Consider the following 23,735-nt stretch of genomic DNA (forward strand, 5'->3'; position numbering starts at 1 on the left):
GCTACATCAGCAACACTGAGTTCATGAAATGAATGAAATCTATGTTTATAGATTTTCCTTTCTTCCCCTCTTTTCTTTTTGAGAAGCACTGCTTAGCAAAGTGGTTTTTGCCCTTGAAATTACAGCATTGCCTAATGCAATAAATGGCCCTATTTGATTTATGACCTCAGTAAACATTTTCCCAATGAGCTTATGGTCTCAATCGCAAGTTTCAAGTCTTCTTCAATACAACATAATGTTCATTTTCTTTTTATAATTATGGTCATTTAGAGGAAAAGAGTATGCATTAGGGCATGACTACCGTGTGATTGACAGACTATAGCACACACTGTGACCTTCCTAACAATCAGGATAGAGTACAGAGCATGTGATATCCACCCCTCACTCCTCATCGGCTCCACCTACTTTTCCAAATATGGTTTCTTCTTTCTTCAAACTTGAGGCTTCAAAACGGCAGTTCACAAACCAATGGGTGACGTCACGGTGGTTTGCCACTTGGTCATGACTAGAATGTTCTGATAAGCACTTCCACACCTCCTGGCATCTGGAAACTGGACACACAGCCTGGAAGCATGGCTTACATTGGTGGGGGTCAATAACTTTCCCACAGAGAATCCCTTTATGCATGCACAGTTTTTTTTTTTTTGATGTTTTGCAGTGGAGAGGGTTCTCCTCTCTAACCCACCTGGGGCAGTGCCCCTGTCCACATACCTTCTCACAATGCTGGTAGCTACCTGGAGGGCCTTCCAATTTCCTCCCAACTCTGGTGTAGCTACATCCTCAGGGTCAGGGGCTATGGTGATGACCAGAGCTGTTACAGTAGCAGGGCTGGCTTTTGCACATTTCTCCATGTGGGCTGCGGCTGTCAGAAACCTGGAAAGTGCAGCAGAGAATATAAATTTTCCCTCCCTGCTCAATATTTGACTTCTATTTGACTTTGACTCTGTGGTAGTAAAGAAGGTTACAGCCTCCTTTAGGTTTTCAAAAGCCAATTCACATTCTGCTGTGCAACTGATTGCCTTTGTCCCTGACTTATTGTCATTTGGAATACCAACCAATGGAACACTTAGTGGACATGCAGTTTTGGCAAATCCAGAGACAAAGGGCATATAAAAGCCCAAGAATGCTCTGAGCTGCCTTACAGAAATAAAGAAGAAGAACGGGCCACTCCCTGACTCCACTTTATCAAGGTCAGGCATAACCCCAGACCGATTGTCTACATGGCCTAGAAATTTTACATGGTGTTGCAGCAACTTGCTTCTATCTGGTCTCAGTTTAAGGCCATGTCTCCTAAGCCACTCAAAGACTTCATCCAGGTGTTTCAGGTGGGTTGCAAAATCAGGGGAGTACACAATATCATCATCCAGCTATGCCAACAATGATTCTGAGATTTGGCCACTGAGACAATGTTGCATTAGTTGCTGAAATGTGGCTGGGGCATTGCAGAGGCTGAAGGGCATGCGCTGGAACTGAAAAAGGCCTAGTGGGGTAGTGAATGCAGTCTTTTTGCTATCTTTTTGGTCAACTGCCACTTGCCAGTATCCAAGGTCCAAAGTGGAAAACCATCATGCTTTGGTGAGAGAAGTGAGTGTCTCCTCGATTCTAGGGAGGGGGAAAGCATCTTTGTGAGTCACAGAATTGAGCTTTCTATAGTCAACACAAAACTTCCAGCTCCCACCCTTCTTCTTTACCATTATGATGGGTGTGGCCCAGGGACTGGAGCTTTCAGTTATGATTCCCCCTTCAAACATGTCTGCCAACAGAGACCTAATTTCTTTATACAGTAGGAGGAATGGGTCGAAATCGTTCCCTTATGGGGTAGGCGTCACCTGTAGGGGTGGTGTGTTTCACAGCGTCCGCTCTGCCAAAATCCTCATCATGCTCAGAAAAAACTTGTTCCCACTTATGTAGCAGAGCAGCCAGCTTATCCTGTTGTTCCTCCTTGAGATCAGGCTGGTCTACAAGCTTCTGTATATCAACGTCTGGGTTCTCCTCTGATCCACCACTGGCCTCCACCAACCCCACCTCTACCACATGTCAGCATCAGGGGTCAGGCTGAAGTTGGGGGTACCGTGGACATTTACATCATCCACTTTGCAGAGCCTACCAATCCTCTGGTAGCACCCTAAGGAGACAGGAAAGTCATTCAAATTAGGAAGCCAAACTGGTACCTTACCATCTTTGACCACAGCCAGTGTCCTGGCAGCCAAGACAGAATTGGACTCTTCAAGGGTTTCAACCAGTAGCCTTTTACCCTTGTGGGCATCCACAACTTCACCCCACTTACACTCTGTGTAGCTCGCCTGGGTGGGTATTCTTTGCGGTCCTGGCTCCTTGGCACAGCTCACTCTGTTCAGCTCTGCTTCCATGTCCATCTTCCTCAGTTCCCTCTGCACCATCTTTCTTTTCTCATGCTCCTCTTGCGTGCCTTCACAATCACATCTCCCCCTAATTGCCTTTGCAAAGGTGTTTCCAATTGACTACATACAACACCACACAAAGGAAAACTACACAACATATGAAGACTCAACACATGCATGCAAAAACTAAACCAACAACAAACAAATTATATCATAAGATATTATATATATTAGGGCTGTCAAAATGAACGCGTTAATGCTGGACAATTAATTTGTGGAATTAACGCAATAACTTTTTTAATGCATGCGCAGAATGAACCGCCCCGTATATCCCATACAATTTCAAGAAGAAATGGCAGATTGAAGAAAACATAAACATTTCCATGTGGTTGGCACCAACACGCTCAATGTCTTCCTGATTCAAGGTAATGCACCAATTGACATTTTTATCAACAGCCAAAAGTTTAGAGCTGTACAGAATCTGGTGTCAGCTGTGTGAAATGTTGTCTTTCGGCTATCATGAGGAGAATTCAGATGGGAAGTTAGTCTAATCTGTAGACAGTGTCACAGCAAAGGGGTGTCTCCATGTGGTGAGATTAGTGCAGTGGCAACAAGCGGCAACCTCTGAGGCTGAAAAATGAAGCCAATGTAGAAGTGCCAAAAACTGGACTTCGAATGGCTGCTTGAGGCTGGCTCCAAAACGAGTCAATCCCCGTAGGCTCCTATGTTAAAATGTCTTTACAGCAGAAATAAACATCATGTTTAAAGATTGGTCCAAAAAACAGTTTTGGTTTCTATAGCTAATTTCCCCCTTTGTGACAACTTCATGGAACTGGACCCTGGAGGCCAGAGAGTCTCTAAGGGACTGTTTTGAGTGCACAGATTGGAATGTACTCTCGGAGTCAAAGGAAAATGATAACAGCAAGGACACAGATCTTGATAGAATGGTTGACTGAATCACGGATTACATCAATTTCTGTATGGATACTGTAATACCAACAAGGACTGCATGCTGATTTCCCAACAACAAACCCTGGATCACCAGTAACATCAACACCCTCCCCGACCAGAAAAAGGTGTCTTTCAGGGTTGGAAACAGGGAGAGGCGTTGATGTGTGCAAGATGAGCTAAAGAGGAGATTAAAGCAGGCGAAGGAGGACTACAATAGGAAGGTAGAGAGGAAGCTGTAGCACAACAACACCAGAGAGGTGTGAAAGGGGATAGAGACCATCACTGAGCCTCTCCAAAGGATCTTCAACTTAAGTCTGCAAGCAGGGAGGGTCCTGTGGAAAACATCATGTCTTGTTCCGGTACCTAAAGTCAGGTGCCCAGCCAAGAAAAAATACTGTAGACCAGTAGCCCTCACATCACGCATCATGAAGACCCTGGAGCGGCTGCTTCTCCATCTTCTGAGGCCACAGGTTGAACAGGCACACACCCCTACAGTTTGCTTACAAGGAACATATTGGAGTGGATGATACCATCCTCTACATGTCCCATCCACCCCATTCTTAGTTGGATGAGCCAGGTAGTTATGTGAGGATTACGTTCTTTGATTTTTCAAGTGTATTTAATACCATCCGACCACCCATTCTCAAAGACAAGCTCGAAGGGATGAGTGTAGATCCCTCCTTCACGTCCTGGATTGTAGATTACCTCACAAGACGACCACAGTACGTCAGGCTGGGTAACTGTGTCTCAGGGACAGTGGGAAGCAGCCCTGATGCTCCACAGGGGACTGTTCTGGCTCCATTCCTGTTTACCCTGTATACGGTGGACTTTAAATACAACTCTGAGTCTTGCCATATCCAGAAATACCCAGATGGCACAGCTATTTTTGCATGTTTCAGGATTTGGCAGGAAGGAGAATACAGGGATCTGATGATGGCCTTCAGTGGATGGAGTGACAACTACCTCCTTCTGAAACCTCCAAGATCAATGAGATGGTCATTGACTTTCGCAAGTCTAGGCCCATACTTCAGCTAGTCAATGTTCAAGGGAAGGACATTTAGGTGGTGCATACTTATAAAAACCTAGGTGTGCACCTGGACAGTAAAATAAATGCTCAGGCCGGGACTGGCCTGCTTGGTGAATTAGCGCCTGCATGGTGTGCATCCTAACCACTTGCCTATTGGATCACCCCTCTATTAGATTTGATGCCCTGGATCATTTGTTATGGAGAGGAGGACTTCTCTGTAGATAATTCAGCTGCATGTAAAAACATCCTGAACATCTGGTTCATGAGTTATCAAAGAAGGAGTCTTAGTTTCAAGACATATCAAGACGTCCTGTGTCCACCGAAAAACTTTGGTGAATCTGATTTTTTAAAATGACACTGCTTTATTCTATGTTTGTACTGGTTTTAATCCCCCATGGGTCATTTGTTATGGAGAAGAAAAAACCTCTGTGGATAATTTGGCCACCATTAAAAACCTCCTGAATGTCTGGTTCATAAATTAACATTGTGTTAGTTATATTAGCAATCTTAACTCCCAACCCTTCCCTGATGTCCTGTGTCCACCTTACATCATCAGCGAAACACTGACTTTAAATTTGAAACAGCTTTCAGTGCTTTTAATGGTTATGTTTTGGAGAGGAGAAGACCTCCTGAATGACGTACACTGAAGGGATCCAAACCAGGAGATGCTTATGGCAATGGTAGTGAAGACAACAACTCCCATGGTCAAATGCTATTTAATGATATCACCCAACGCAACATTAACACTGGCCAGATGTCACCAAATGCAGATCTCAGAGTTGTGGTGACTGTGTTACTAGTAAAACTAAACACTTGCCTTCTGTATCGTCGTGTCAGAGATTTCATTTGATTAACTTTTTAATTGACCTAGTCTCAAGCCACAGGTCCATGATTTTGATCATCAATCATCCGTGTTTGATAGTTCATAGGCTGCTGATAAGTGGTGAAATTTACCACAATCCCAGGGCAGGATAATTGTGAGTTTCATCCACATTTCCTTTCAAATGTCACGCTGATCATTCCGGACAAAAATCTTAAAACTTAAACTTTAAACTGGTGTAGCTACGTGAGTAGGCAGTGTGGCAAAATGGTCAGTTACATTGCAAACAGACAGTTCATATAATAATGTTTGAATTTACATATGAGTTAATTTAATATATACAATAACCAATACATGTAATAAGGCAATAATCAGCAAATTGATCATGCTAATATTCCATTCACATTCACTTTGGGGCTGAAGGTTATGCTAGTTATTTATTCTATCATTGATAAATATGATTGATAGCCTACATTATTGATACAACAATGTACAATGCACACAAAAAAAACATCTACCATGTCAAATGTTTTGGGTTTTTTTCTAGTTAAGGAAAAAAGTATTAAACTATTTTTTTTTGTATGTATTAGCCAAATTTAATCTAAATATAATGACTCCTTTGCTTTACAGGTAACAGCTGCAGAGTTGACCCATGTAGGCCTATATCAATCACACTGTTGAGCAGAACCTAAGTTATAACAATGCTATTTGTGCACAGAAACTCAACCAAAAATTTATTGTAAATTAGTATTAAACTACATTTTTGTTACCCTTGATATTTTTGTTATTTTGGCTAATTGGCTTACAAGCATTTCAAGTTAAATAACATACGCTACCCTAAAGATTAATTTACAGCAGTGGTGTATATTAGTGTTATATTCATGTTAATATAAATCTTCCTAAATGTATTATTATATGGCATCCCATATAAGCTTTCAAGAGGATGAAGTTAAATTTACAATTCAGAAGAGAAACATGTGTACATGATGTGAATATACTTCATATATTTTAGAAAACAGTCAGGGCTACATCTAAAAACATATTTCCATTATTATTGTCTGTTGACTATACATTTTTAATATCTTGATTAAAAAGGTTGCAATGCTCACATATATGTGCACAACAATGCCCCGACCTGTTAATACAATAAGAAAAACAACCATGCAGCTATTTACATAAGCTAACATGACAGAATTTGGTTATATAGGGTCTATATGTCTTTTAAAAAACAATTTTATAAAATAAACAATCCCTGCTTGAGAAATAATCTCATTGAATAAACTCAAAATATGTGCGAAATAGCTCATATTGCAGAAGAAGATCAGGAGGTTAATTACTGTTTTTTACTGTTTTAACCAAATGTTATGGCACAAACACAATTAGATCTTGTTGTTTCGGCATTTCACTCAAAACCACAAAATTTCAACCTCTTGCTGCTAGAGATAAAGCCACTTTATCACCGAGTAGTAGGATTCATTGTTCAGGAGCCATAAATATGTGAACAAAATGTTGTGCTAAACAATCAAAAATTTGAGATGTTTCACAGAAAAAGTGAAAACTTTGACCTGCTGGAACACTGGGAGAAAAGTTAGAGGTTCACTCAACTCATTAGGATTAATCATTTTGGGGACAATGAATAGATAAATATCTGTACTCAAATTACAAGCAATCCATCTCATAGTTGTTAAGATATTTCAATCTGGGCTGCAGTTCAGTACCAACTGTGTCTTGACAGATCAACATTGCTGCCCCTAGACCCACAATTTCTGAATTGTTATGCATAAAAGCTTGTGAAGACAGTTATGATCGCCAGATGATTTATCCTAACTTTGGAGATCTCCTGTCTTTTCCTGTAGTGCTACCATGATGTTCACATTTTTGGTTTCAAGTTAAATGTCTCCACAACCATTGGATGGATTGAATGAAATTCAGTTCCAACATCCATGTTTAGTTCAGGAAGATTTTTGTGATCCCTTACAGCCCTTCATCTAGTGCTATCATCTAATCCAAAGTGGTTGAATAGTTTGGTTTATGACTAAATTGCATGATAAAGACATTCCTAGTTGCACTGTGTTTAGCATTAATTAGCCAATGCTAGCATTCTATCTGGCTAAACATTACACCTGCTTAGCATCAGCATGTAAGTGTTGTCATTTTACGCATGCTAGCATACTGATATCAGCATGGCTGTAGACTCTTAGTCTTGTTTAGTTGTTGAAGTCAGGGGTTTCAGACATGGGCTATGAGATGCCAACCATCCCTGAAACAACTGTATGAATGTAGCCCTTACATCCCTCAGTAGGACAACCAAATAACTAATCACATTTTTTTGTAAAGCAATTAGGTTACACCAAAAGAAAAAGACAAAGATTTAATTTAGTATACATACCTTTTTGACAATCTACTGTAAAGACACAAATTAACATTTCATTGAAAGTATTCAGAGGGCCTGGAGCACATCAGTTCTCCTTTCTACAGTAACACATAATTACAGTGCTATTGGCTAATTGTTTTGGTGTAATTTTGAATAAGACCTTGGAAGTACTGCTGTGTATTTTTGTGGGGTTGAAAAATGATTATGTAACATTTTGGGAGGAAATACCACAACAGAAAGGAGTAGAGACTGCAGAGTACTGCCAGAGCGTTAAGACTTTGGATAGACTTTCCACGATAAAGCACACATACAGTGGAAAAAATGATCCAGGTGAGGATCAGGATGAGCAGGCAAAACGTGATTGCTTTGGCCTCGTTGTAATTTTTTGGCAGGTCTTTTCCCATGTAGGAGAAAATAAAGCAAAGGGAGCACAAAGATAAAAGCAAAATCATAGAACCAGAGTTTGCTTTCAGACTGATGTCACAGCTAAGTATGATTTTGTCTTTGTACCAAAGTGTTTCATTGTAGGGCTTGGGGGGTCCACAAGAATAACCAATAAGAAGTAAGAGTGCCTGAGTAAAAAAAGCCCCAGTGATAACCAGCCATTGTCCATTATATTTCATCCACCAACTGTGGAGCATGGGGAACTTGGCAGCTATTTTGAAAATGCAAACAATTTGAAAAGAACGCACAACAAAACATGCCAGACAAACAGTGTAGAACAAAATGAATGGTAAGAACCTTAAGATACAAAAAGAAAGTGTTGGCTTGTCAAAGTAAAAAAACACACTGAGACTACACAGACTGAGGCAGCCTAAAATTAGGAAGCACATTGGTCCCCCAGCAGATCTGACAATAGGGGTGTTGTAGTTGATGGTGAAGAGAATAGACATGGCTAGTGTGAGACCCACCAAGGCCCAGGCCCCCACCATGATCAGTATAGCCCCACTGTCTGTGAATGGGGTGTACTCCACCACCCGCAGATTGCATGATGTACTTCCTTCTTCAGACCATTCTGTCTCCTTACATTTGATGCACTTGTAGGGGTCCTCTGTTTTACATGAGAGAGGGACAATTTGTGAAAAAGTTAAGATAAACTTAAAAAAAACAAAAACAAAGAAAGACCAAAAGAGAGATCAAAAGATGTGAAGAGATTAAACAGTTAAGGCAGCAGTGTCATTTTTAATGTGTGATGTTTTATCTTATTACTGTAGTTTAATTGGTGTGTACAGTGGTCAGAGTGAACATGGAAGCCTATGCTTGTAGCAGTGCCTGATTAGCATGAGATGACTGTGAAACCCTCTTAGCCTTGAGAACTTAAAACTGTCTGGAATTATAGCTCCCATAAAGGAATGAATGGCAGCACTGCTTTTACAGATTTTCTTGTTTTCATGTGAAGTAACTTACCTGTGATGTTGATGTAAGTTCCATTCGGACAGATTTCACAATTGAAGCAGCATTTATGGATTCCATCTTGCTTTTTTGCATGTCCTACATGACATTTCGGGGAACATAGTGAAGTAGGCACCTGTACAACACAGTTGTTGAACAGCAAAGTAAATGTCAGAGCAAGGCAGAGAAAATTGTAAGTGGGCAAATGGGAAGTAGAGAGGTAGAAGTAACTCGGCATATACAGCTTTTTAAATTTCAAACAAGGTATTGTAAAATATAACCATCATTATAAGTCTTATATTTAGACAACCCTGCAAAGTGCACCATGAACAACTACCATTGGTTGATTTAACCTGATGTACACAGCTTTACTAAACTAGAAAATGCGTTCATTACAGTGGAGACTTTTGCCAAGGCCAATGTCAAACAACATACACCAGACTTCAGAGGAAAAATTTCAAATTCATAGTAAATGATCTGGATCTGCCCCAAAATATATTTGGTTCTTCCCTGGCCCATGCCCCATCCCTACACGAAGCTCAGTGCAAATCAGCTCTGTACTTTTTGTGCAATCCTGCTGACAAACAAAAAAAACGAAAAACAAAGAGACATGGTTGAAAACATAATGTCTTTGGCGGAGGTAATAATTGTATCTTTGAGCATAGGTGCAAACCAAAATATTTTCATTAAAAAAAATGTAATCACTATATATAATATAAACTACTGAGAGGAAAAAATAACTTACTTCTCCTTTTGTGTACCACTGAATGTTGGTGTTGTTGATGAAGAAATGGACTGCTGGGTGAAATTTATAAAAGCCGATCTCCTGTGCATCACCACTGTGGTTCCAGAACACTATGGAATAGATTCCAAACCTGGGATCGCCGTTCTCATCAAACTGAATACGTTGATTTAAAAGTGTAAAATTTGACTTCCGCAGCTCTGCTAGAACCTGATGTGGGTACACAAAATTCATATTACTTGCATGTGGTCACAACGGACATTGGAGATGTGTTTATAAAATAGGTTCTTAGGTTTAGTAATCTCATGGAGGACCACAAGTGTCACAGAAATAGTAATAAAGCATTTAATTAATTAATAACTCGTACAATTAAAATGAATGCATTCAAAAAATTGTTTACAAATTAATTTATTAATCTATAAATAAATTGACAAAATTACAAAGTAACTGATTATTTGATATTTTAATGGGCAAAAAAGAAATTCTAACAAAATTAGAAAAGGTTATTGCCTCTTAAATGCCAGATTAAAATCCATATTCTTAATTCAATTTGTGAATACAGTTATTTATTTCTCTTTTTAATGTTCATTTTCAAATAGATTTTTATTTATGAATTCATTCATATATTTATATGTGATGCCCTTTTTAATTTGAACCATTTATGGAGGTATAATATTTAATTTGTAAATTCTTTTTATGATTCCTATCTTTATAGCCCGTTAAAATATCAAATTACTTTGTAATTTAGTCTATGTCTTTATAGACCAATAAATACTTTTTTAAAAAACAAATTAATTAATGCCTATTTTTTAATGGACAAGTACTTATTAATTAATGAATTGCTTTATCACTCTATCTGTGACACTTGTTTCAACCTCACAGAGATGTAATGAGACTGAAACATTTCACAGGGTTTGGCAAAGCCTGACAAAGAACTCTCTGGGACTGAAACATTGCTTTATTTAAAGTTTTGGAAGTATTAGAAGCAATCAGTCATGTGTGCCGATCCATTACCTGCTTTCTAAAGTTTCAGAGGTAAAAATTTGTTTTGATTTTTGATAATTAAAAATGAATTCTTTAATTGTTTGTATACTTACCATGTGTGGGTACACTGTGATATTGTCATTACATGTGCCAGCTCCACATTGCAAGACACTGTGTAAGGCATAAGCAATGGCATATACAGCAGAATAAACAGGGAAAGAAAAAGATGGGTCTGCAGCAATGATATCTTCTGGATCCAGGTAACTGCAGTTGCAGACCTGATTACAAAACTTCTGCTGTCCTTCATTTTCACAGTGAGTCTGGCTTTTGGAGGAATAAATAAAATCACTGAAACCAGGTATCGTCACTGCTTGTTCAGAGACCCCAAGTACAGTTCCAATATTTCTGATTCCTTTTTCCTTGGGGAGCTTCTTGTTTAAGGACCAGGCATCCCCTGCTATCCACACTTTGTTGGTCACATTTAACTGTATCGCTGACTCAATGAGAGGTTCAGCAGTCCATTCAGGAGCAAAAACAATAATGACATGTACCTTCTGTGCATTGATCTGTTTGAATATTTGGGAGTGATCTGTATAATGATTGAGGCCTTTGGTATATGCCAGGCAGATCTCAGTGTCCTTAATCTTTTTTATGAACAATTCCCGGCCATCGTTGCCATAATCATCATCAACATTAAGGAAAGCAACCCAACGCCAGTTGAAGTGTAGTATGATGTTAACAATCACTTCTATGACATCTTTATTTGGATGTACCGTTCGGAAGAAAGAGGGAAAATTCTGTTTCCTTGAAAAGATCGTGCTAGCAGCTCCATAACTGACCTGTTAAATGAGAGATAAATTGTCATTATTTTCAGTAACAGTAAATTGTCAAACATTAAACTGTTGTTGAAGCTGTTTTAATTCAGCATAGAATAGTTGGCAAATTTACCATAGGAATGAGATTCATCATGAATAGTGGGGCCACAGTCAATGTCTCAGTGCTTGTATAAGTGCCAACCACCGCTATCACTTTGGACATACTGGACAGTTTCTTCTGTGGCTCACCCCAAGGTTGAATCAAGCCATTGATTGAGAGGAGATTCAAAATTCCTGGAAAATTCTTAATGTCTGAGCAGTGGTCAAATATCTCATAGCCAAGAGATACATTTGGCAGTAGGGTGGTAGAGTTGTTGATTTCCTCTACAGAGAATCTCATCAACTGTAACCTCCGATAACTTGATTCAGTTAAGTTTTCACTGTCAAAAGTCAAGAGTGTGTATGAATTAGTTTCATTGTTCACATATTATTGTTTAAGGCTGTACAGATATGGCTATTTCAAAGAATTTCATGGAACAATGTCTGAGGTCAATAATGTGGACTTTATGTTCTTCAATAACTTAATAATAATATATGAATTAATTACATTTGGTTTGGGGGTAATGTGCAACTAGCAATAGCGATTGACCTCAATTTTTCTGTTATACTAGGTGTTCTTAAATAGTTTCAAATTTAGATTTAGCCAGATTTAGACTCACCTGGAGCAGTCGATGGTTTCTGGTCTATCGTGATGAACAGGGGCACTGACATGATGAACGTCAAAAAGTCCACCTATCAAATAATCTCCTTCCAGCTGAAACTCTGAGGCAGGGACACTGCATTGAGTGAAGCCACATAGAATGGATACCAGTAAACACAGAGAGGGAGGAAAATGTTTCATTGTTACAGTTACTGCTTGCCAATCTTATGTGACCTATATTGAGATCTGCCTCTGCATTTGCTAAGTTGAGACATTAGTGATGGTTAAGCCTCAGTGATCATTTCCATAGATGTGGGAATGAAATTCATACCTAAACATGGGTGGAGGAGAATTCGCAAATGAGTATGCAAAGGCATTTGAACTGCTGAACAGACTCCCCATTATGTATACTCAATCATCATTAGTATGCAAGTTTTATGCCTTTATAATAAATACATCCTGGAAATTTTACATTCCTTCTATCCAAATACCCAAATGAACTCTAAATTTAACTCTTAATATGAGAGGTATGAAAATGAAAAATATAATTATGTTTAACATTCATGGGAGACAATTTCCCTCTGCTACAACATTTGGCTCTTTTAGTTTACCTTCTCCAATAGCAGCCCAGGATAACACAAGACTAATATGGTTTTAGTGCAATTTGTTATACATGTATCCTTGATATGAGTTCCTGCAGAAAAGACAAAAATTAAAAATGAGATATTATGACAGTGAAGTATTTGCTAGCACTTCTGAAAGTGGCCCATTTTAATGGTACACATTTATTCTGTTCATTTGCATTGATATCAGTTACACTGTTGCATCTCTAATGTATTTCTCATCATCAACCAAGAGAAGTTTGAAAGAGGAAAATGAACTGTGCTGAAATGGATTTGACGAGAGATAAAAATACAGGTGTATTGACACATACGTGTGTAATTGGACCAAGATCTTTTTTTGGTTGTTTCTTTTCCATGAATATCTGCAAAACATGAAGCCAAGACACCAATATACTGTTTGAAGGGACACAGCCTCTTTAATCGCATTTGGAGTGAAAAAATTACACTTAAGCTATTAAAATCTATTTTTTTTAATAACTGTTGCACAAGAAAACAAGAACATGCACTCCAAGAGAAAGATATTTAATTCATCAAATCTGGAACCCAATTAACCAGTTCTGCTTTCAATGGATTTAAAAATAGGAAACAGTACGGTGGTTGGAAGAAAAAACAAAATAAAAATAATCTCAAAAAAATTTCATATTTTAAAATATATATATATATACAAATCCTCCAGACAATCCTTTGAAACAGAAACTTTTTACAGGAAAATGTTTTGATCCCTTACTACAGTGCTGATCAAAGTTTAGTTATGACAGATAATCCCCAACATTCTCATAAAAATGGAAAAAAAAAATCAACAGGTTTATAGAAAAGAAAGTGTGATCGCCACCCACTTCATCCATTTGTTATAATAAAAGCTCTCAATCTCTGTTTTCTTATGTTTCCTCTGCAAAAGAAAGAGAACAACAGTTTGCTTGGAATGACTGTATTTACCATAACTTTGTTCAAAGTAAACACAGATTATTAAGGACTCTAACATCTAGTCTACATAAACCGAATGGACCCCGGATTTTGAAACACAGATGGGTAAATGTTTCAAAGAGAAAAGGTTGTTGGGGTAAATGTGGAATTGCTTTCTTATTATACAAGATTAGACCTTGTTATAAATGGGACTTGAATACTGGTTTTGCACTCAAAAGACAATATGCTTTTTTTAAAAAAAACAATTATCCATGGTGTAAAAATCTGAGGTAAAGCAAATTAATTGACTTGCCATTTCATGCTAACTGCCCCCAAAAATGATTTAAAATTTGGTTTATAGGGCTGCTCAACAGCACAGTATCCCATCTGTTAAACTTTAAGTAGAAAGAACTAGGTGGACTACAGGCTACAGGAAACTAAATGGGCCGGGGTTAGTAACATTTGCCTTGAAATATGCATTCAGTGATGTGGACGGCTGACAATTCAAATGAAGTCAATGATAATCATCTATACTGATGCTTGCTACACTGGCTACACCAGTGTGACCCAGGTAATACACAGAATTACATTATTAGCCAATTCACAATAAACATTAGTCAAAAATTATGTGTTAGGTGAAATAATTTCAAGAGATTAATTATGATAGGTATTTTTTTCTACATGTCATGAATGCATATTCAAGTGTTTTGTGACTAGTCTCTTCAAAGTGTCTGCATTTAGTATAGAGGACAACTGACTGAGACACTTTAAAGCCAAAGCAGGTGCACACTTTTATACCAAAAGATGAAATGAGTCAACTTGAAGACTTGTATTTCCATCAGATTTCATCTTACATATCATGTTATTTTGCTATTAACACTACTGACTTTCAATATATAACTTGTTAAAAAAAAAAAAAGTAAGAACCAATATATTAGTCAAAAGTTGGCAGATTTATTTCATTGGGGAGATGGACATGTACTGGAATCACCATCATTGAGGGGGGGTGGGGGATTAACAAAAAAAAAAAAGATTTACTGAATTTTATTTTTTTGTGTGGTTCCTTCTTGATGACTTTATACTTACCCCATGGGGTTAAAAAGGCAAAAGGCAGCACTTAGTTTCACCTATTACTGAACAAGAGGAGATTTGGGATCCAAAAAAAAAAAAAAAAAAGAAAAAAGAAAAAAAAAAAAAAAAACCTACCCTTGAATAGACTTGAATCATAAGCCTTGAATATGACTAATTTGATCCATGCTGCTAATATCCTCATCCAACACTGTGAAACATGGATCAAAACTTGTATTTTTCATGTTATGTTTTCAAGTTATTGTCCCACTTACAAAAAAACAAAACAAATCTCTAACCCTTGTCACTTCCCACCAGCTGTGACTGATAGATTTCAAATGAGAAGGAGGGGAAGGCTAAATGGGAGTTTTTAACTAGCAAAAGTTTTCCCTGTTTCTTCCTTGCCTTTGTATGTCCTCTTCCCATGTGTGAAGGGTAGGTATCTGTACTTGATCATATGCTAGAGAAGGTAAAGAAGAAAAAGAGGAGAATTAAGAACAGGTATTTGTAGGGTTTGCGCAAACATTTTACCTACTTAATCCATGTGGTGAAGTAGAACAATGACTGCTGGTTTTATCAAGTAAATTAAAAAAAGACAAGGAAATAGCGCTTAAAACAAGGTATTGAAAATAAAACAGATGCACTGCATGCAGGCAAATAAACAGCCCCTCAAAAAATATGACCTGTGTGAATGTTCTGTTTTGGTAAAAGCATTGTCAGAGTTACTGAGTCATCTCTCTTAATTTTTGTATTGCATTATATAGTCTGGTGTTTCTGACATTTTAAACAATCGATTTTCTGTCAGATCAAAGGAACACTTTTTGGATGAACTGCAGTGTTTGTATTACACTGCTGTGACTCCTGTACAGCCAAAGTCAATGTTTAATTGCGTGTATATGAGAGTCAATGTGTGCTTTTTACCTTGATCTGCCTCTTCATGGTGATGCAGAAGAGCATGATGAAGTACATTACAAGTATAGGCCAGAACACTGGCACATTGAAGGCATCAAAAAATGTGCAAATCATGGCGATGACAATGCCTTTTGTTGCAGAATGCCTGGCAAGAAAAGTAACACAACTTCAGTTAAAACAGTGTAATCACATTTGCAATTACACATCCTAAACTGTAACTCACAGTCATTTAATGAATGTTTTATGTATGTACAGTATGTCCACAAAGTGAAGGTTATTTTATCAATGTGGGGAGAATAATGTGAGGAAGGGCTTTATGAGTTCATAACATCAAATAAATCCATATTGGAAAATGCAGGAAAGCGTAAGAGGAAAACATATTCAACTACTCTTGTCAGGACAAAAGGTTGTTGACCAAAGTTAATGTCTTAATATGTAATTTATTTTCTTAGTTCTGGTTAACTCAGTAAGTCTTCAAACAACTGATGAATAAACTGTTCAGGGCTATTACAGTTACCTCACAATTTTAAAAACAACCTCCTCATTTATGTTTGCAAGTTGAAAAAAAACTGTTTTTGACAGTGCAGTGATGAAAAACATGGAAAGAGGAGCAAAGGATTATCTTTTCATACACCGGACAAATGGCAGCCTCAGATTGACTAATGCAAATCGCTTCCCTCTCTTCCTGCTTTAGTGGACAAGAGGACACAGAAGTTGCACGCAAACACATGAAAGACAAGGTTACTTTACTGTAAAGGGTAGAACACAAGGAAATGTGACTTTGATGATCAATTAATACCAAGTTCCCTGATCCATTTTTTTTTTAGAATGGCTGAAACTACTCAAAGATGTTAACTGTTTATGTGAAAGTTTGTCAACTCACTCTAAGAAAAGTCTAATGAATGACTGTTTTTAGAAGTTAGAAATTTATGTGATCTATGGATGATAGGAATGAAGTAGAGATAAGGTAAGATAAGGCTTCCTCCCAAATTACAAATGAACTCTGCATGACTTAACCTTGGACCACACAGATCATTTAATATAATAGAGTTGCAGTCTCTCTGTGGATGAAAATTATGTGTGCCATGAGCTTGACTCACCAGAATTTGAATTCAGGCAACCTCCTGATGAAGGGGCGGAACTCCTCATTCTGCTTGGTAGGGAGGGATGGGCCTTCATCTGCAGGAGATGTAGGTTACAGGATGATGTGGTGATTAATAAAAAGGTGGAATCCTCAATCATGAGTCAGCATTAAGAACAACAATTCCCAAGCTAAAACATAAAAAACACTACCTGATAAACAAAACTACTTTTTTTTTGGGGGGGGGGGCATTTTTGCATCAATGTGGCCGGCACTATGACATTTTATTTCACTGGATGTTGCAAGTTTGACCTTTTGGATGTAGTGTGTGTACATATAAATACACACTCGCACACTCTTTGTTGTTTGGACAACTGTATACACTAACAAAATGCATACATGTGCTGTGTATGAGAACACATTTTTTGTAACATCTGATTGTATTTTGGAGTTTGACGTAAGTGCAACTAGTCAAAAGCGTAAATTAACAGGCAGGTAACAACTTAAGAGGTAAGCTAGTGTCAAGCACACAACATGACCACATTACAAAAAACAGATCTGATTTAATATAGTCAACTTGCCTTCGTCAAGCAGTGAAGGATCCACTTTTGGTGATAGAAAAGCAATGAAGAGGTTGAGATGGTAGATTCCCAAAGCATATGTTACTATATACCAACCCTGAAAAGTAGCATAAGGAACATCACCACATTAAAAGGCTTTCTGGGCAGTCAGTGAACATGGAAGTGCACCTTTGTTAGTAAAAACTAAACACATGTACATTTTTATGGAAGCAGGTAAGTTGACAGAAATTAAAAATACACAAATCAATCATTACGCAGGTGAGCCAAATGAATGGTGTTATTTAAATACATAAAGCAGGGAGTAGGGCTGGGTGATATGGACCAAAAATTAAATCTTGATATTTTTAGGCTGATACACACTATACACACACACTTGTATTTTCGACAAAGTGGGCTAAAGGTTCAGTTGTAGGCCAAAGCCAAATGTAAGATGTCATAAACACTTTTATTAAAAGACTTTGATTAAAATAGAACGCAAAGACAGGGTTTACTTTGCTGTTTAAAAATATACAGCTGCAAAATGAAAAATTAAATAGCCTATATTAAATATAAATAGGCCCATCCCTTTCAGTTGTTTTCAACAACAATAACAGACTAATTTTAATTACCGCATTTTCCAGGCTATAAGGCGCACTTAAAAGACTTTAATTTTCTCAAAAAACGACAGTGCGCCTTATAATCCGGAGCGCCTTATATATGGATTAATTCTGGTTGTGCTTACTGACCTCGAAGCGATTTTGTGTGGTACACGGCGCTCACGGCGCTCTGTCAAAATGTTTTAGTACGACTTTGGTAAACTACAAAGCCGCACCGCTTGCAGCATTACGGCTACTGTAGTCAGGAGTGTCGCGGAGTAATACATACTGTGCTTCACCATAATATTACAGTGTGTGTGTATAAGGACCTATAAGGAGTTATTGTGAATACGCTAACGTTTGATTTAGCGGTATCAGACTGTGTTTTTTTTTACGTGTTACAACTGAACAAGGTTGGGAGTTATTGTGAATACGCTCATTAACGTTTGAACAATGTTGAAAGTTATTGTGAACGCGTTTAATAAAGTTTGACTGACTTATCTTTTGTTTCGCTTAATACGCCTTATAGTCCGGTGCGCTTTATATATGAAAAAAGTTCAAAAATAGACCATTCATTGACAGTGCGCCTCATAATCCAGTGCGCCCTATAGTGCGGAAAATACGGTATTTAGTAGTAGTATTTATCACAGGGCAAGTGAATGAGTTTGTTGGTGTTACTTTTATTACACCTACAACTCTCATGGCTTATATTTTCTGACTTCCTTGAGCAAGTAACAATATAGTAAATTGTAAAAAAGACAGACATAAACAATTACCTGTAGTATGTACACTCTGATCATGTAGACAGCAGTAAGTAGTAGAGTGACTGCCCATCGCACTGCATAGAATGGCGTTGACTTGTCTAGCCATGACTGATAGACCTGTTACAAAAAAAATTAAGAAAACAAAACACACCTATGAACAAACACTACTGAACCTCTGTGTGTTTCACTTTCACTTTTTCAGATTGTGCTGCTGAACAGCAAATGACATATTAAACCTAAAAACACCACTGCAATTCATCTGTTTATTTAATTCCACTAAAATTACTGGCAAACATCTCCTGTGTGGTGTAAATGTCATGTTTGTCCCTGTGATATGATATTTTAGGAAACCTTATGTACACTGTGATACCAGGTGCAGCAGTACAGGTATTGTAACATTCCAGTACAGAGGCATTTCTGAAAATAAAATGCCAGTAGTACACCTCATTCAGTTAATAGACATGACTTTAAACACCATCAGTTTAACTGAAACTAATTTAATATTTTGGCATCAAATCTGAATATTTAAACTTGTGTTCTTGAGGTCATGACACTGGTGGGTTGATGGTCTTGAGATATACAGTTCAGCATTTAGTATCAAACATTTTCATCCCGAATTACTTAAATGATATTTGTGATTTAAGTGACAGACGTGTTACCTGTCCAATCCGTGTGAAGAAGGCAGCAACTACAGATGGTTTCCCATGGATTGACTCCCCAACACTGTCCCCTTCTGACATTCTGCCAGAGGTGATAGAAAAACATTTTGATTCATGGGGCATAAATATAAGCTACTTGGCCAGTTATCTAGGATGAAGTCTAGCATCTTCAACCCTTGGGTATATTGGCTGGAATTACAATCAACTCAATCAACTTTGTAAGAGAGCAAGGTGGAACTGTTTACAGCCTATATAACTTTTATTAAGAGACAAGACACGCACATGTCAACATTTACTGACCTCATCTATAATTCAGGATACTGAGAAATAAGAAGAAATAAAAATCCAATAGATTCATTATCATACAAATGAATTAATTTGGATACTCTTAAAAAGTACACTATATGGTATCAGGTGCTAAAGTAATCAACATTCCTGCAAGGTCTTTTAAAAAGATGGTCCTAAAGGTCCCTCAAAATTTGGATGGGATTATGGCAGTTTAAGGCCATAAATACCAGAACACTATCAACATGATTTGGTATTAAAGATTTGCTGCTGAAAGTGGTCACAACAAAAGAGGCCATGGGTATTCCTGTCCACACACACCAGTAGGTGTGTTCTCAATTTTAAATAATCTATGTGCCTGCTTTTTTAAAGGTACATACAAATAACTAAGTCCTTAAAACTAGTTAAAAAGGGAATGCACCTACTCCAATTTGTGACCATTTGTTTTATTTATAGAACCAGGCATTAGAAGCTGTAAAAAGCGGTCTAGTTGCAGCCTCTGTGTTCTGTACTGTTTTAATGAAGTGAGTCTAGAGTGGCAGCTGTTTGTACAGTACAGGTCAGGTAGACATGACCAGTGTATGGAGAAATCAGAACGATATCCATGTAGATTAACCAGGGGGAAATAGCCTGGAGAACAAAATCTAGTACTGATTCTTTGTAAGTAATAAGATAAGTAATCTAACCAATGCCGACATATTTTGGCTACTCTATGCAGGAGCTATTAGATATTCATTGATTTGGTGGAGAGAGGATCGTGAATTTTCTAGGTTACGTTACTCGTAGCTAACTTCAGCGTTGTAGTTTGAGGTCGTGCTCATACACACAAATTTCATTACCAACTGCTTTGTCCTGACATTGCGATTACAGAGCATTTTAATAGCGTTAGCTAAAAAGGGCAAGACCGTGTTGAAGTGTTCGAGGTTGTGGCTAACTAACGTTAGCTGCATAACTAGCTAACAACCTCAGGCAGCCAGGCAGCTAATAAGCAACATATATCAAAATAGTAGCTCCGGAGAAAAACCTAACATGGCTACGATCGAAATAAATGATGCAGTAATTGTTACTGACGTTTCATCGGTGATATTAGTTTGAAGTTACTGACGTTAGCTTACAAATTAGCCACGCGAATAGCTAACAAGCTATCTAAACGTACATTGCCCTTTAGCCCAAATTGCCGATTGTATGGGTTATGTAGTTTTAGTACAGTTTCAGTTATAACCTGTCGGCCCTTAAGTGTTTCTATGCAACTACAATTCCCACAACTTCATCGTAGAGTCCATTAAAGCTTACCAAAATAAAATGTAGTTCATGACTCGTTTTCTCTCCATTGCAAATAGTGTGTATCAGGAAAACGTTGAACTACAAGTACCAGCAAGGAGTTTGCTAATTTGACAACTCATTTCCGGAGACACGGTATTACGGGGCCAACGGCTCCATAGCTAGCCAACTAGCCAAATTACAAATTAAAGTAAACTCTAGTAACCAAATCAGTATTCACTGAATGATACAATATTTTTTCAGTTTGTTTCTTAGTTTCCATATCTCCTTGCGTCTCTCGGTTCTGTTTGCAACTGCAGTGAAAATTATCAATGAGAGTCCTTTCTTACCTGATACGGCCGCTGTTGTCACTACCCGGCTCTACCTAGCTAGCTAAACTAGCCACCTCTCGTACAAACTGGAGTGAACACGTCAGTACTTCCGCGAGGACTCGAACAAGCGCTAGGCAGGATAGTAGATCTTCGAGAACGACGAACTACAGTGCGTTGATCAGGCCGAGGACTCACAGGGCCATGAACGAACACTTCTCAGCTCGAGTAATACATAAATAATGTCATAAATTTGACGCATGGCTTATTGAATATTTAGCCCATAACAGTGGCAATTAACATACGTGTAAATTCAAATGAAACTCAGTGCAATAATTAGTCTAAAACCTTTCTTGACTTTTATAAAGAGAGACATTAAAGGAAGGCAAATATTTTAATATTCACGATTTTAAGAAAAAACACTGGACACTTAACAACTTCAGAAACTAATGGACATTAATGAACAGCAATAGTCACAAAGGTACACATCTTAATAAGCTTTATAAAAATAAAAACTGATTAAAAAAAACAAAAAACAAAACATATCAAACCAAAACATTATCATTATTTACATTATGGTAATGCATAATACTGATCATAAGCACAAATAACCCTAAATCATTTTACTTTTAAAGCATTAAAGTGCTCTTTCTTTGACCAGTCAGTTAGTGGGTGAAAGTATGTTTGTGGGTAAGAGGGCCTTAGAAAATGACTGTAAATTTAGGTACAGATTATTGTCATGCTACAAAGTCAAGTACTACAAACAATTTTGAAAACATACAAAAATTGCATCATGAATAATTGTGCTGGATGGCAATCTAGGAATGTTGCTATTAAATATCCACAAACAAGTGCCATGAGGATATGTACTAGGTACACAACTAGCTTTAATCAATATATGAGGACCTTGCCCTGCAAGGTTTGTCAAAATACACAGAGGACAAAAATGCTATGGTCTTGTCTATTGTCTAGGATTATTATAATACTGTTTTTGATATCTTGTATCTCAGTTGTTTTGCAGTGTGTTTCTACTCAAGAATTAACACAGTATTTCCCATATCTTACTAAAAAAAATTAATGGATGTGATGTCTAACTAATTACTTGTTGACTTTGATTTCCATTAGGAGATTTCATGAATACACACTATTTAGACCAAAGCCCATTAAATAATTTTTAACAATGAAATGATAAAAACATATTGAACTAGAAGTCATCACATTAGCATGCCCATTAGAAAATATACATGACTGTGTTCCCAAAACTGAGGTTGATTTACCATTCAGTTCTATGCATTTGGTTTAAACAGGAGACACACCATTTTGAATCTAACCCCTTTTCAATCACGTCTAGTCTAAAACATTTACAAGATACAATATATACATTTGTACATGTGAAGGAAAACTGAAAGAACAATAAATAAGTCAGCTGAGAACTAGTTTTATCATTAAAACTAGAAAGTTGTGAAGTGGTAATATGTTTACTCTGACATTTGTGCGATTGTACAGTTGCTACACTTGTTCACCATAAACGTAAGTGGATGCTATTAAAGAAAAATGCATCATCTATTATTGCACGGTGAGACTAAACAACATCCCACTTTCCAGAGTCATCTATATTTCCCTCTTTTAACATGCACTTATCAGAGTCCCAAAAAATACAGTTCAGACCATGTGTGTATTCATTAGCACTGCCTTGAGATTGGTATTGTCACATGGTATTTGCCATGTAGATTTGAAGCATCCTTTGGGAATATCTCATGTTCAATCTTCTAGGTGGAACAAGTGTTCAAGCACAAAATAAAGACTGCACATGAAAGTGCATTAACACATTGAAAATGTCCCACATTCAGAACAAAACTTGATTCTCTGCAAAATCACTGACTGATTTTTGACAGCAACACCTAACAGCACATTTAAAGACTCTATCCACATGCTTTTACTCTGTAAATAGGCTGATTGTGACAATAATGTTGCCAAAACAGTCCAAAGATTGTTTTCAGGCTCAATGAACATCACTTTCCATGAACTCCTCCTTGATGGAGTGCTTGTTACGTGACATCTTGCAGTCAGGCATGTCAAAACCAAAGTCAGCCCATTCGTCAGCAGAAGCTGGCATTCCTGATGTCCCAACAACACCTGACCTGTTGGGGATAGTGATGGTGTGGCGGACACGAAAGTGCACAGCCTCCATGACGCGCTGACGTTGCAGTTCCCCACCAGCAGCCCCAATGGCTGCCATTGCAGAGGCGGCCACGTTGCTGCTGGAGCGAAGAAGCTGCTGGCCATGATAGTCATGGTGATGAGTAGAGGTGGGCAGCTGGATGGGAGCACCTTGTTTCATGTCCTGCAGACCTCGCCAGATGGCAAGGCGGGACTGCTCCGGTATCTTCAGTGCACCTAAATCCTAAAGAAGACACAAATAGATATTGGAGGTGTAAGAATGTAGGAGGAAAATAAGAAGACAAAAAATGACCAGAGTGCATGTGCATCCTTCTTTTTGCTAGCAGACAAAAACTATGAGGCCTGCTTA

At 37.8% G+C, this 23,735-nt stretch overlaps 3 protein-coding genes across 12 annotated transcripts in view; all 3 read right to left on the reverse strand.

The window, feature by feature from the left end:
* Positions 1-4,507: 4,507 nt before the first annotated feature.
* On the reverse strand, positions 4,508-13,232 carry LOC139620352 (taste receptor type 1 member 1-like). Of its 4 annotated transcripts, none has more exons than XM_071475761.1 (7): positions 13,100-13,232; positions 12,777-12,859; positions 11,599-12,301; positions 10,764-11,489; positions 9,670-9,876; positions 8,940-9,060; positions 4,508-8,583 (listed from the first exon to the last, which is right to left on the reverse strand). In XM_071475761.1, the coding sequence occupies exons 3-7, from the start codon at positions 11,863-11,865 to the stop codon at positions 7,655-7,657; spliced, it is 2,250 nt and encodes a 749-aa protein (XP_071331862.1). In that variant the 5' UTR covers positions 11,866-12,301; positions 12,777-12,859; positions 13,100-13,232; the 3' UTR covers positions 4,508-7,654. The 4 variants fall into 4 exon arrangements, with proteins under 4 accessions (XP_071331862.1, XP_071331861.1, XP_071331863.1 ...); XM_071475760.1 differs by having other exon boundaries at positions 11,599-11,905; positions 12,185-12,859; XM_071475763.1 differs by having other exon boundaries at positions 8,536-9,060; positions 11,599-11,905; positions 12,185-12,859.
* On the reverse strand, positions 13,180-21,369 carry rer1 (retention in endoplasmic reticulum sorting receptor 1). 2 transcript variants are annotated; one of them, XM_071475765.1, is made up of 8 exons: positions 21,227-21,369; positions 19,332-19,413; positions 18,685-18,789; positions 17,334-17,430; positions 16,772-16,850; positions 15,681-15,816; positions 15,165-15,219; positions 13,180-13,677 (listed from the first exon to the last, which is right to left on the reverse strand). In XM_071475765.1, exons 2-8 carry the CDS (start codon positions 19,410-19,412, stop codon positions 13,667-13,669), a joined length of 564 nt encoding a protein of 187 aa, XP_071331866.1. In that variant the 5' UTR covers position 19,413; positions 21,227-21,369; the 3' UTR covers positions 13,180-13,666. The 2 variants fall into 2 exon arrangements, with proteins under 2 accessions (XP_071331866.1, XP_071331865.1); XM_071475764.1 differs by having other exon boundaries at positions 13,180-15,219; positions 21,227-21,368.
* Positions 21,370-21,585: 216 nt separating this feature from the next.
* tp73 (tumor protein p73) overlaps positions 21,586-23,735 on the reverse strand; it is a 28,090-nt gene continuing 25,940 nt past the window's right edge. For all 6 annotated transcript variants that reach the window (XM_071475766.1, XM_071475767.1, XM_071475768.1 and 3 more), the window contains one exon: positions 21,586-23,609. In XM_071475766.1, the coding sequence (XP_071331867.1) occupies positions 23,208-23,609 (402 nt within the window). In that variant the 3' untranslated portion in view covers positions 21,586-23,207. The remainder of the gene's footprint in view (positions 23,610-23,735) is intronic.

This window comes from Trachinotus anak, unplaced genomic scaffold (assembly GCF_046630095.1).
Source record: "Trachinotus anak isolate AG129_WGS33_773 ecotype Australia unplaced genomic scaffold, CSIRO_AGI_Tana_v1 ptg000004l, whole genome shotgun sequence".
NCBI lineage: Eukaryota > Metazoa > Chordata > Actinopteri > Carangiformes > Carangidae > Trachinotus > Trachinotus anak.

Bases quoted from the DNA above. Each gene is read 5' to 3' on its own strand.
- LOC139620352 (XM_071475760.1), bottom strand. From the start codon at position 12,366: ATGAAACATTTTCCTCCCTCTCTGTGTTTACTGGTATCCATTCTATGT. The intron at 11,906-12,184 runs GTGAGTCTAAAT...GACTTTTGACAG, and splicing joins GAAACCATCGACTGCTCCAG to TGAAAACTTAACTGAATCAA. The intron at 11,490-11,598 runs GTAAATTTGCCA...CTCATTTAACAG, and splicing joins TGATGAATCTCATTCCTATG to GTCAGTTATGGAGCTGCTAG.
- rer1 (XM_071475764.1), bottom strand. From the start codon at position 19,412: ATGTCAGAAGGGGACAGTGTTGGGGAGTCAATCCATGGGAAACCATCT. The intron at 18,790-19,331 runs GTAACACGTCTG...TTTTTGTAACAG, and splicing joins TCTTCACACGGATTGGACAG to GTCTATCAGTCATGGCTAGA. The intron at 15,220-15,680 runs GTAAAAAGCACA...TACCTTCTCTAG, and splicing joins CCATGAAGAGGCAGATCAAG to CATATGATCAAGTACAGATA.